Source organism: Mixophyes fleayi, chromosome 7 (assembly GCF_038048845.1).
Source record: "Mixophyes fleayi isolate aMixFle1 chromosome 7, aMixFle1.hap1, whole genome shotgun sequence".
Classification (NCBI taxonomy): Eukaryota; Metazoa; Chordata; class Amphibia; order Anura; family Limnodynastidae; genus Mixophyes; species Mixophyes fleayi.
The window spans coordinates 50464033-50477723 of record NC_134408.1 but is presented as its reverse complement, the minus strand read 5'-3'; the positions used below and the strand labels follow the sequence as shown (position 1 = coordinate 50477723).

Here is a 13691-nt window from a genome sequence, read left to right as displayed (position 1 = left end):
TAGCTGCGGCGGTGCCCAGCCGCCGCGACTCCCCTACCTCCGTCCCGGCCGTTGCTATGATGACCGGGACGTCACTTCCGGGGCTCGTCCCGGCCGTTGCCTAGGCAACGGTCGGGATGCTGAAAGAGAGAGAGCTGCGTCCCGGTAAAGGAGAACTGCTGGGCGCGTGCGCAACTAAGTAAAATGCCTGCGGGCTAATCGTGTATAATTTATTCATTAGGCACAGGCTGGGGGCAGTTCCAGAGCTAGGCTCCGATTGGTCACACTCTGTATTTAAAGCAGGGAGGGCTTAGCCTCCCTGCCGGCTATAGCTTCTGCTTCCCAGTCTGCTGACCTGCTCTGTGCCTGTTCCTGTCTGTTGAACTTTCTGCTGATCTCCCGTGTATGACCCTTGGCTTGGATTTGGACTTTGCTAGTGTATCTCGTGACCCTGATCTCTGGCCTGTTTACCGTTTTTCCTGTCTGCTTGTGACCCTTGACCCCGGCTTGTTAATTGGTATTGCAACCTGCTGCCGGCCCTTGACCTCTGCGTGGACCTCACTCCGCTTGCCTGGGTTTTCCCCAGCCGGTACACACTTCACGACCCTCTGTCAGTCTGCAGCCCAGTCTGTCCCCACCACCAGGGGCTCCAGTGAACACCTGATTGGCAGAGTAGACTCCGGGTTGTGTTGTGCCGGCTGGAGGGGTTCCTAACAGTTACAATGCAAGTTTGTAATGGTTTTATTATTTTGCATGTAAGGAAAATACTGGCTGCTTAGTTGATAGCTTTATTTTTACACTGAAATCTACAGTTGATCTAGGACATGTCCTACCCCAACTATAAATCTGTCCCCTTATTTTAAATTTAGCTCCACCTCCAATGCAACATGCTTTTGCCAAAGTGCAAAGTTACTCCTTATTTTTGCCTTGCTCTGCTTAATGACTCGGGCCCAGCATGTTTAAAATGTCCTGTAAATCTAACAGATTTGTACACTTTTGGGAATTCATTTCCTATTGAGAATTGTCCCGTTATTCCTGTACTCCCAGCAAGCAGAAAACTTGGTAATTTATGAGTTTACCATTTCTGTTGTTTATTTCTTATTTTACCAGGAACTATTGTATCATATCACTGTATGTCATTTTGTTAATTGTTTTCCATCTGAAGCATTGTGGAGTTATTTTCCATATTAAATTACACTTTATTAGTTCATGTCTCTTTGTTCTTAAGAATTCAATTGTCAGACTTCACTTGGTTTTAGAACACTACATAGCTGAAACAGAGATCATTTGGTTCAGGATAACTCTGGGTAGGGGGGAGATCATTTGGTTTATGATAACTCTGATGCAAGTAAATTGTGATTGATTAATTTAAAGGGAGAACCGAAGGCTTCCTGAGTAGCAGTGTCAGCTCTTTGCAAAAAAAATCCTGGTGGTGACATAACTGGTAAGGCAAAGTAAGTGTGTGGGATAGACAGGGAGAGTTTTAAACATTTTACACAGACCATGTGGTTATTTTTTATTAACCCTTTGTCACACAGGCTCAGGTGACTGCTGGATCGTGACAAACCCCATTGGTAATTTATCTAAAAATATGTTTTTTCTCATTACATGAGACAGCACTTACCCTCTGTGGCTCCTCACTGCTCTGGTAAATGCAGTGTCAGAACATGGCATACATTTTGGGACAGACATTCATGAAATCGGTCATTGGGTCATTGAATTTGACTAGGTAAAAGGTACATTTTGTTGTATTGACCTGTCTGGAGAAACTCTCATGTATGCAACAAAATTTGTGATTTTAAGAGAATCGGAATTTGTAGAATCCTAAAGTGTATGAACTTGGAGTTGGACACATTTACATACAAAATGCAGAAGTAAAATGCATGCACAGTTTTATTTTCCCATATCCCATAATTTATGTGAAGATTTAACACTATTCGAAATTAAAGCTAAAGCCTTTAATTTCCATGTATAAATGAGACCCCCAATTCTCTCTGTTGTCTGTGAATTGCCATTAAAGTTGATTAAGTCTTGGAAGCTTGTTCAGCTCCAGTGTCTATAAAAGGTATTCAGCCCACTTGGACTTTTTCAGATTTTTTTTTGTGTTACGACATAGAATGGGGTCTGGTCGCATTGCACATGGGTGTGGTCACGCTGCGACGCGCCACATCTCCCTGGTGGGGGTGTCCAGTGCCTTTGAATCACTGCGACACCCCAACCACCATGCCCTTTCCTAAAAACACCCTTTCAATGCCATGTGTACAGTGGCAATTGTGTGCAGTACCTGCTAGTGGGATACATCTCCCAAGTGCTCAGGAGTCGGGACAGTCGAGTAAATCGTAAGAGTAGGGAGGTATGAGTGCATGTGATGGAGGGGAAGGGGGGTCCATCACAGAGATCTAGAGAGGAGTGGCGTGTCCAAAGGACTCATACTTTAATTAAAAACACATGCAAATTACAGATTCTGGGCTTGATTCATCTTCGGACGCAAGCTCCTTTGTGTGTCGTATGTTGTGTTAAATTGCTCTACGCATGTTCAGAAACAGACCTTACCAATGAACACAATTGCTTGCATTTCTTTTTTTTTTTTGCATGCATGCATGCATGCATTCTGATAGGACTGTATTGCATACTATAAATCCAAGTACAAATGCAACTGAAAACATGTGAAATGCAAACATGTATGACATGTCTGTTAATAGCGCAGGATAATAACTCAGGATCAGGAAGTCAGTGTAGGTCCCATAAGCTTCCCCAATATGTTCACTTGTGGTAAACACAACTGAAGGGAGCAAGCAAAAAATGCAATGCTGTGACAACACTTCTTAACACAAGTAACATCATCAGTGTTTCAGGCCAGACTAGATGCATTGAGCTAGTATTAAAACCACTAGTACAAAGCACACAAAAAAATGCCAGTGGGTATGAGACCTTAAATCATAGTTGCCAACTTTCTATTGCTGTCCTCTGGGAAATCCCGGAGGGGGCACGGTGCGACAAATTGTGCCACGGTAAATTGCGTCATTTAGGCTCCCTACGAGCAAGTTGCAGGAGAATTGCCAGCTCTCCATTCCAAAGTTCAAGTCAATCCATTCAGCAACCATGAGCATTATTGAGGTCGGACACTGATCTTGGATAATGAGGTCTGACTTGCACTCAGCATGTGTGGTAGTTCACTGTCCTGTGGGTCGCCTGTGACTTTCAGGACGGCTCCAGACCCTTAAGTGCACCAGAGTTCTGGTGCGAGACTATCATATTGCAAGGTCTCTGTCAAACTTAAATCTCTGCCACCCGAAAAGGACATGCCTTTAGCCGACTCAGTTGTAGGACCTACGTACAGTCATGGCCAAAAGATTGAGAATGACACAAGTATTGTTTTTCACAAAGTTTGCTGCTTCAGTGTTAGACCTTTTTGTCAGATGTTGCAATGAAATCCTGAAGTAAAATTACAAGCATTTCATAAGTGTCAAAGGCTTTTATTGACAAATACATTAAGTTTATGCAAAGAGTCAATATTTGCAGTGTTGACCTTCTTTTTGAAGACCTCTGCAATTCGACCTGGCATGCTGTCAATCAACTTCTGGGCCACATACTGACTGATGGCTGCCCATTCTTGCCTAATCAATGCTTGGAGTTTGTCAGAATTTGAGGGTTTTTGTTTGTCCACCCACCTCTTGAGGAATGACCACAAGTTCTCAATGGGATTAAGATCTGGGGAGTTTCCTGGCCATGGACACAAAATTTTTATGTTTTGATCCCCGAGCCACTTAGTTATCAATTTTGCCTTATGGCAAGGTGCTCCACCATGCTGGAAAAGGCATTGTCCGCCACCAAAATGTTCTTGGATACTTGGGGAAAGTTGCTCTTGTTGGATGTTTTGGTACCATTCTTTATTCATGGCTGCGTTCTTAGGCAAAACTGTGAGTGAGCCCACTCCCTTGGCTGAGAAGCGACCACACACATAAATGGTCTCAGGATGCTCTACTGTTGGCATGACACAGAACTGATGGTAGCGCTCACCTTTCCTTCTCCGGACAAGTGTTTTTCCAGATGCCCCAAACAATATGAAAGGGGATTCATCAGAGAAAATGACTTTACCCAAGTCCTCAGCAGTCCAATCCCTGTACCTTTTGCAGAATATCAGTCTGTCCCTGATGTTTTACCTGGAGAGAAGTGGCTTCTTTGCTGGCCTTCTTAACACCAGGCCATCCTCCAAAAGTCTTCGCCTCACTGTGCGTGAAGATTCACTCGCACCTGCCTGCTGCCATTCCTGAGCAAGCTCTGCACTGGTGGTGCCCCGATCCCGCAGCTGAGTCAACTTTAGGACACAGTCCTGGCGCTTGCTGGACATTCTTGGGCGCCCCTGAAGCCTTCTTCACAACTATTGAACCTCTCTCCTTAAAGTTCTTGATGATCAGATAAATGGTTGATTTAGGTACAATCTTACTAGCAACAATATCCTTGCCCATGAAGCCCAATTTTGTGCAAAGCAATGATGACTGCACGTTTCCTTGCATGTAACCATGGTTAACAAAGAAAGAACAATGATTTCAAGCACCACCCACCTTTAAAAGCTTCCATTCTGTTATTCTAACTCAATCAGCATGACAGAGTTATCTCCAGCCTTGTCCTCATCAACACTCTCACCTGTGTTATTGAGAGAATGAATGACATGGTGTCAGCTGGTCTTTTTGTGGCAGGGCTGAAATGCTGTTTTTGGGACAAAGTTCATTGTTATGGCAAACATCTGATCACTCTTCATGACATTATGGAGTATATGCAAATTGCCACCATAAAAACTGACGCAGCAGACTTTGCGAAAGATAATATTTTTGTAATTCTCCAAACTTTTGACCATGACAGTACTTTCGCAGTGATAGACATACTTTCCACCAAAATTAGGGAGGTTCGGACAGACATGGCTATCCAGAGACATGCCATTTCTACAGGTGCACAGTATTGGGCGACCCTTCAATTGGTGGAATCTGATTCTTCAGTGGTCTGGAAAAGCTTATCCACTCTAGCTTTGCGTGCCAATGACTTCAAAAACAAACTCCAGCGCAATATACTACATCAAGAAAATACTAGTGGCACTGCATGACAAACAGAGTGTAACCAGAGCTTAATGGAGTGTCACTTGCAGTGAACAAGTACTGTACACTTCATTAACTCCGCTACCTCCCACCTTTTCACCAAGCACAAGGGTGGGTAAGCACTGGTTTTACACCACGTTAGTCATACAGTACCACAAGTATTTATCCCGATTTGCACCCATAAAAGGGAGGATACATGACAAAATGTTGGTGCACTTTTACCCAAATTTGTCTATTTGCGACTTGCTGCGGTGGTTCAGGGGTAGGGCTTATTTTACCCCATTTTCATGATTCCGGGAGATTCAATACCCAACGCACATCATTACTGTTACTACTGTAATTGATGCGTATTACTACTATCAGTACGGTAATATTAGCCTGCGGCTCGAAATCTGTGTTAAACAACTTTTTTTTGTGTTTACCAACTTTTGAAATTAGCTTTCCGGGAGCCTGCCAGAGAAGGTGGGCGTGATGGGGGCGGGTCTCCAATTTTTTGGTCATTTTAGACCCGCCCCCATGCGTAATGACACAAACGCATCATTTTACAGAAGGGGCGGGACCAAACACTGCGATTCCTGGTTAATTGCGGCATTTTGGATCTAATTCTGCTCACTTCACTAGGAAGTGGGCAGATCCGGGAGATTGCCACACTCTCCCAGGAGTCCGTGAGACTCTCGCAAAATGCGGGAGTTGTCAAGTATGGTGTTAAAATGACCATATTAAATGTAATGATGCCTCGTGTTGTTGTAAAGCACGTGGGGAATTGAATCTACCCCTAAATGTTGGGAGGTATGTCCTACAGCATGCACAAGTAGGAATGGGATTGTGGAAACTAGCACTCTCTATCCCCATTTACATGCTTTTCATAGCATGGTTAGCAGTAGGTTAGGAACCTCATTACCCATTTGCCGTCTCTCGCTCTCACAACAACACAAAACGTCTTTGATCACACGTGTTTACAACCAACGACAAGACACGCCCCCTACTCGTGACATACGGCAGAGGGGCGTGACTGCCACTGTTGCCCAAGTTTGGCACGAAGCTGACGTGTATCGCACGTGACCGGTCTAGAGGCGCAACGTAGAAATGGAGGCGGCCGGTGTGGGCTGTGCTGCCGGGAGTGACATGGTGAGTACAAAACGTGCTGGGCGGACGGTTATCCCCAGGTTGTGTCCAGGCTCAGACACCGGAAATGCCACGCATGACCACAACCTACAGCTGTATACGCCGCCTTGGCTTCTGTTCTACTGGTATCTTAAGAGAGCATCGTAAACATGTATAGCATTATGCAACTTCATTTTATATCGTATCTCTTTTTTTATTTTTATTTCATACGACCTGATTATGTTTACAAGGTATCGGTGTTTTCTGTAGCACCGTACGTAAAAATAAAATACTCCTTAATTTGCTTTGGTTTAAAGTGGAATGGTCATTTAAGATGTTCGTTACAATTATGTAATTGGTGAAACAGTAAAACGAAAGCTATCCACATATATTATAGAGCTGCTGTTAAGTAGACAAAACTTGACATTTTCGTCTGGACTGTCCACATGTGTCCAATTTACCAGATTAGGTTGTTGGTTTTGTGTTTTCGCTATTTACATGTGCAATCATTAAGGTGTGTGTCACTAGGATCATAGGTAGATAGTCTTTTCACATCTTCATCTGCTCAACAGTGTTCATCTGCTCTGTTGGTTCATCTGTCCATGGACATCAGTAATCTTTATATAGTTAGCCCTCTGCTTCATACCCCTATGTTAAACAGGAACAGAGGGGTGATGGATTTTGGAAATGGCTGTGTACTGACTGTTTCCATTCCTTGTCATGATACAATCAGGATACCGCTGACATATAATGGAGCCGGGACCACCTAACCATAGTAATGTGAGGCTCTTGGCGAATTAATTCTGGAAGACTGGTTTCAGATGCCTCCTCTGTTACACAAAGTAGAAGCGTCCTAGTTGTGATTTGTTTTAAAATATGCCCCCCACCATTTGCCTGGTATCCCTTGCCATGCACACTAATGCATACAGTGCTAACTCTCTTTTTAAGTGTGCAGTGCTCATTTCAACTGTCCTCATAAATATGAGAATCATTGAGAGCTTTGACATGGAGAGCTGTTGATGGTGGAAAAGAACTGCAATCCATTCCAAAGTTCAAGTCAAGCAATTGACATTTTAAGGAGATTGAGGCCAGCCACAAATAGCAATGGTATTGCTGATATTTAAACAAAACATTCTCCAGACAGGTCCATTTTCAAATTCGGTTGGACAATAACGTCAGGCTGCGTACACACTACAGAAAATTTCTCCCGATGCGACATCTCTAACGATTTTACCAACGATCGAAAAAAATAAAAAAGTCCTGATTGACATGCTAATTCATGTGTACACACTATACATGTTTTACACGATTTACCTTCAGATCTGTGTTCTTCATCTGTCATAACCATCAGCTGAAAAGATTGGGAATCGGCACACTCCATAGAGATCTATGGACACTGCTGGTCGTGGATGCATATACACTGCAGAATTTCAATAACATCGTTCCCTCAATGAACGAGATTTTTAGTCCGGTTTAAAATTCAAAGGAAACTGTACGACGTGCTTTGTAACCTTAATCGTTCTTCGTTGCAGTGTACACACTAATGCGATATCAGACCGAACTGTTGTTCATTGTTTGACCGTCCCGATAATCATCTGAAAACACTGCAGTGTGTACCCAGCCTTAAGCTAGGTACACACTACGCGGTTTTTGTCCAATAATCGGCTCAATCAGCCGACATACGACCTCTTGTTCAAAAGTCGGGTCAGTGTGTGTAGTGACATGATGGTCGAGTCTGGCCAAATGGACGATTGTCGCCTCATTTGGTTGGTAGTACCGTTAAATATTTTCGTTACAATCTCGTTTCCGTTGTGTAATGTTCATAAACTTCCGACCGATCCACGACAATTCTCCGATACTCCGATACTTCCTCAACCTGGGGGCATGTGTATGTAAATTTTTGATGTCTGCCCCAGTCCCATGTGGTGCGGTATCTGCATATCACGGGCTTGTGTTTTGTATATATGTATATTGCACCTGCAGACCATTGCACTTGTATAAAGCACGTGTGTTATTACCCTTTGCGTCTATGTTGGCAATGTATTCATATTTACCCTTTATACAATTTTAACCTTTATAAACTATTAGTTATAAAGTCATATTAACCTTTATTAACTAATATTTGTGAAATACCCAGAATAAACCACAGTGTTCATGCAGCAGTTTTATTGCAGGAAAAATGTACAAAAATTTTTGCAATATGACAAGTGAAAAAATTAGTATTACACTTTAAAGGTGCTACTGGTTTGTGGCAGAACAGGCCTTGATGTCGCTTGGGTTTCTATCCCCTTTGATTTCTTTACCTACAAAACAAGGAAATGAATAAAGTTTACCATTAAACTTCAATATCTGTAATTTATTCAACAACAGAAATACTAATTTTCTCACCTTGCACACTGCTCGACATCAGTTTGTTTTGGTCCCTGTGGCGCAATCGCCATAATAGCGGGCTTCACCTCTATATATGTGCTGGAAAACAGGCGCCATTTTGGTTATTATAACGGTACAGGTATGTGACCAAAGCATTTAGCTGTCTACACATGTTCATTGAAATACATTCGTATCGAAGTTCTTTTATATATTTTTCTTTTTCAATTTTTTGGTTAGTGGTTGCTGTGGGCTGAATACCCTAATACCATGTTATCATTCAGAGCTAATGACAGAAAGCTGTCATGCTTCTTGCAGTTTGATGTTACTAAATTTGGTGACACAGATGGGTTTCCAATTGGTATTCGAGATATGTGTATGGTACGAAGACAGAGCAGCCATATCACTTCCATTGTTTCTAGGGCCTAATAATGCGATTGAAAGATGGCTGCACCATCTTCAGCCACATTTGCCAACATCGTAGATTAATCTATAGCAAAACAGTGATACTACTGAAATCTATAAAGACATTTTGATTCCACGCACTTACAATGTTTGGCCATATGTCCAATATCGCTGCATTTGTGGTTCGCATAAATCTAAAATACAACTGGAATGAAACTTTCTTTACAATTAGACTCTGTGCACACTACAGAAAATGTCTCCCAATGCAATATCATTAACGATTTTAGCAATGACTGGGTGGGTGGGGACTCCATAGAGATCTATGGACACATGAGGGCATACAGACTGCAGAATTGGAATGAGATTTGTAGTTTGGTTTAAAAATGAAATGAAACGATACACTGTGCTTTGCAACGATAATTGTTCATCGTTAGAGTGTACGCACTAATGTGATATTGGGCCGAACGGTCGTTTTTAATGTGCAGTTGAGTGCAATCAACTATTCCTTGTTAACAGGTCGGACAATAGGTCTGACTATAGTGTGTTTCAGTGAAGTTACTGAAAGGAAGTCTGCTCTTTAAAATCATGATTATATCTCCAATATCTTCCATTTCATCTGAACCTAGACCCTCACAGGGTCATGAGTTCGATTCCCGACCAGGACTATATACTGTGTGGAGCTTTTATTTGTCACCCCGTGATTGTGTGGGTTTCCTTCAGGTGCTCCGGTTTTCTCAAACTCCAAAGACCTACATAGTAGGATAATTAGCTCCAGATCCATATATAGTGAGCTTGCTTGCATGCAGGGTCTTTTTACCTCTTTGTCTGTATTACCCATTATTGCTTTATTACTGTTTGTCCACAATTGTAAAGCGTAACGGAATTTGCTGGCGCTATATAAATAAATGATAATGGGTGTCCCCTAATACGGGAGGGGGGGGGATATAAACAAAATAATGTACAGTTCATGAACAAGTCAGTCAAATCTAGAAACCAGCAGGATCTTTTAATGAGCAGGGGAAGATGTTATACTTGAATAGAAATAACTCAAAGTATTTGGACATTGAAATTTGTATACCCTGAACTGACATCTTCAGTCTAAAGTTGTAGGATAGGGTTGATGCCCTTTTCCTGCTAATCACTCCCCCTTTTGTTATGTCTGACACACGACTACACAGTTTCCCATGGTCGAGCAGTTTTCGTTCAGTTTAAGTTGGATAGACTCATTCTATACCATCTATTGAGCTACAATACCTTGAATGCCTGGGTGGAGCAAAGAATTCGCCTTCAAGAATTTTTGTGACATGTTAAAATTGCTCACATTCTATCTAGCATTTATGCAGCATTATCGGAAACTTCCAGCTTTTGAATCTGTATGTGGTTCCACTTAAGCTCCTGTCAAAATATTATTTTTACATGAACTTTCAGAGAACAGTCTTTCATTTATTTCAAAGTGTTTGGACAGACGTGCCTAGCCAGAGACAGGAAATTGTTACAATGTGCAAAGTATTGGGCGATCTTCAATTGGTGGAACCTGATTTTTCAGTGGTCTAGAAATGTTTATCCACTCTGACTTTACGTGCCAAAGACTTCAAAACCAAAGATCCTTGTCCTACCTGAAAAGACAGAGGGAAGTGTCTCAGAGGCCTTCTTTTTTGGAAACTGTCTTCCAAAGGTACTTGGTCTGTCTTCATGCAAGCTCCGATAACATGATAATGGACTTGCTCATCATCTAATTAAGTACTTCATTTCCTTTGACAACTGGTTTCTGGATTGATGCGGAGCAATGAAAATTTATTGATTGTTTGAATAGCTGGCTTGGATTTAAAAACGACTGTGTAGACATGTTGATTGCATCCCTCCTATTTTTTTCTAATGAAGACTGAGTTCACAGACAATTATTTCACCGATATGGACCATATACAGAGATACCTTTGATACCATGATTGTGTTAAAGATGGTAATAGCTGGTGTAAAATAATGCACTTTGAGGAAGACCCTGGGACCAGATGGCATCCCAATCGAACTGTACAAAGAATACTGTGACTCTGTAGCTTATCACCTTTTAGAGTGCTTTACATTGGTTTGAGAAATGGGAGTCTTGCCTCAATTGATTGTTGAAGCTCGCATCATTGTTTTCTCTAAAATGGCAAAGGAATAAAAATAGTTTTATGCTATTGCCTTCATAGATATTGATGCCAAAATAATTGCTAAATTTTTAGCCATACAAATTTATAGAGTAAACTACACTGTTCTCCACAAAGACCAACCTGGCTATTTGTCAGGAAATTTCACCTCTGTTAATATCAGTCTCTAACACATTTGAAAGTCCCTCATCATAATTAATGGTTGACAATGCAATTGAGGGTGAGTGGCATCTGCTTCCTTTTTGCTAATATGAAAGTCTCCCCAACATTGCCCTCTGTCCTTATCCATGATTTCGATCACACTAGAGCCTCTTGCAATTGCTGGACTTTCACTGCGTGTGTCAAAATGGGACTAAAGTTACCATCCCCATCTGGCTATCCATTTGGACTCTGATCATCTCTATTATAACATTTTCGCATGTAAAGAATTTTGTTCAACTTCCTAGATAGGAATATATGGTACACCTTCCAAAGCATAAGAGGATGAACTTCAACTGTTTATTTTTAAATGTAATCAGGTGGGCTGCATGTTTCACCTTGTGACTATAGTCATGGCTAAGCGTTTTGAGAATAACACAAATATTATTTTTCACCAAGTCTGCTGCCTCAGTTTTTATGATGGCAATTTGCATATACTCCAGAATGTCATGAAGAGTGATCAGATGAATTGCAATTAATTTCAAAGTCCCTCTTTGCCATGACAATGAACTTTATCCCAAAAACATTTCCACTTCATTTCAGCCCTGCCACAAAAGGACCAGCTGACATCAGGGCAGTGATTCCCTCGTTAGCACAGGTGAGAGAGTTGACAAGGAGAAGGCTGGAGATCACTCTGTCGTGCTGATTGAATTCGAACAACAGACTGGAAGCTTTAAAAGGAGGGTGGTGCTTGAAATCATTGTTCTTCCTCTGTTAACCATGGTTATCTGCAAAGAAACATGTGCAGTCATCATTGCTTTGCACAAAAGGGCTTCACAGGCAAGGATATTGCTGCTAGTAAGATTGCACCTAAATTAACTATTTATCTGATAATCAAGAACTTCAAGGAGAGAGGTTCAATAGTTGTGAAGAAGGCTTCAGGGTGGACAAGAATGTCCAGCAAGCGCCAGGACCATTTCCTAAAGTTGATTCAACTGTGGGCTCGGGACAGCTTGACCAGGAGGAGGGTATTCACAGTGTACTTAAGGTGTGGGCGGGAAAAGTTTTACTACAGTTTAGACAGGAGATAATTTGTTTTAGTCAAGAACAGCAAAAACGCTATGCTTGCAACTATAATATAAAGATAGAATCGTTCTGTACTACATAGCAATAACACTGCAGCCGGTTAACTAGCTCCCTGTTCAAATCAATTACTGACAAACCCCATTATGGGACAACCAGACCCAATCACCAAGTCAAAATGGGTGTGGAGCAACACCCTGCATACCCAACGAGCTAATTATGCACAAGTGTAATCAAACCCAATCCACCCAGGATTATAAAACTACATTGAATACAGTGTTCAGTCGTTCCTTGAGAAAGTCTGGTCACGAGCAAAACGCATCAGAAGCCTTCACTGAATTGCTTTGCTAGAGACGGAAACTTCTTGTCTGCAGGTCTAATACGACAAATACCCTCAGCTTAATTATATCTACATTTAATGTTAGTTTAACCTTGAATTTATAATAAAGTGATTGCAGAAACATACTTCACTGTGTTCTTCAATTCCTACATCTGAAGACTGTTATTGCTTATCACAAAATGCGACTATAACACCTGTAAGGTAATTATAAACCTCTCGCACCATGCAGGGGTTTGCACAGCATGAAAATATTATGGCTATCAACTTGGCAGCACAACCAGCAATCAAGCTATTTGGTAGACGCTGACCAACATCTGCAACAGCTATCTGCTTTTGTGAAGCAGGAGCAGAATTGGGATTTAAGTTGACACTCCTGTTGACACATTGTGGTTTTTATGCATGTAACATTGATTCATGCACTGGATATTGCATAGTGTGTAACAGGGTTATCAGGAAGGAAGTCCTGAGGTAGTGGATACATGTGTTTGACTGTTTAGGGCTGGCCACGCTGATGAGCAGTCTTATGGATTCTCCGCCAGAAGGTGGGATGGGCTTAGCAACCGGGAACCCGCAGGTCGCGGCCCTCTGAAAATCCACTAGGTGTAACACAGCGGAGATGGAGGATGGGTAATCCAGAAGCAGGTCAGCAAGCCGAGGGCTCATACGTTGGTGGCAACGAGGAACAAAATCGGTATGCAGCAGGGAAGTTCAATGAGAAGCTGGGAACTGGTAAACAGGCATTAGTGCAGAACAAATTCAGGATCTGAGAGAGAGTGGTCAAAAACAAGCAAGGACTGGTACACAAGGTGTTTAGTCAGATAAGCAATCCAAAGGAAATGCACAGGAAGGCTCAACTTCTGTAGCATAACAGGGAGTCAGACGGGTGAGAAAACCTATTGCTCTGACATTGCTACAGAGCAGTGCTCTCCCCAGGAAATTTTCCAGCCGGGTGGCATTAAGAAGCAGCTGGGTAAGGGCAGTGTAATATTTTGCAAAAATGATAAAGAAAAAAATGTTGCAGGTTTATTGCGAACA

At 42.0% G+C, this 13691-nt stretch overlaps 1 protein-coding gene across 3 annotated transcripts in view; it reads left to right on the top strand.

Moving 5' to 3' along the window:
• The first annotated feature begins 6110 nt into the window (after nucleotides 1-6110).
• ATF7IP2 (activating transcription factor 7 interacting protein 2) overlaps nucleotides 6111-13691 on the top strand; it is a 52217-nt gene continuing 44636 nt past the window's right edge. For all 3 annotated transcript variants that reach the window (XM_075179823.1, XM_075179824.1, XM_075179822.1), the window contains exon 1: nucleotides 6111-6200. In XM_075179823.1, coding sequence (XP_075035924.1) covers nucleotides 6159-6200 — 42 coding nt within the window. In that variant the 5' untranslated portion in view covers nucleotides 6111-6158. The remainder of the gene's footprint in view (nucleotides 6201-13691) is intronic.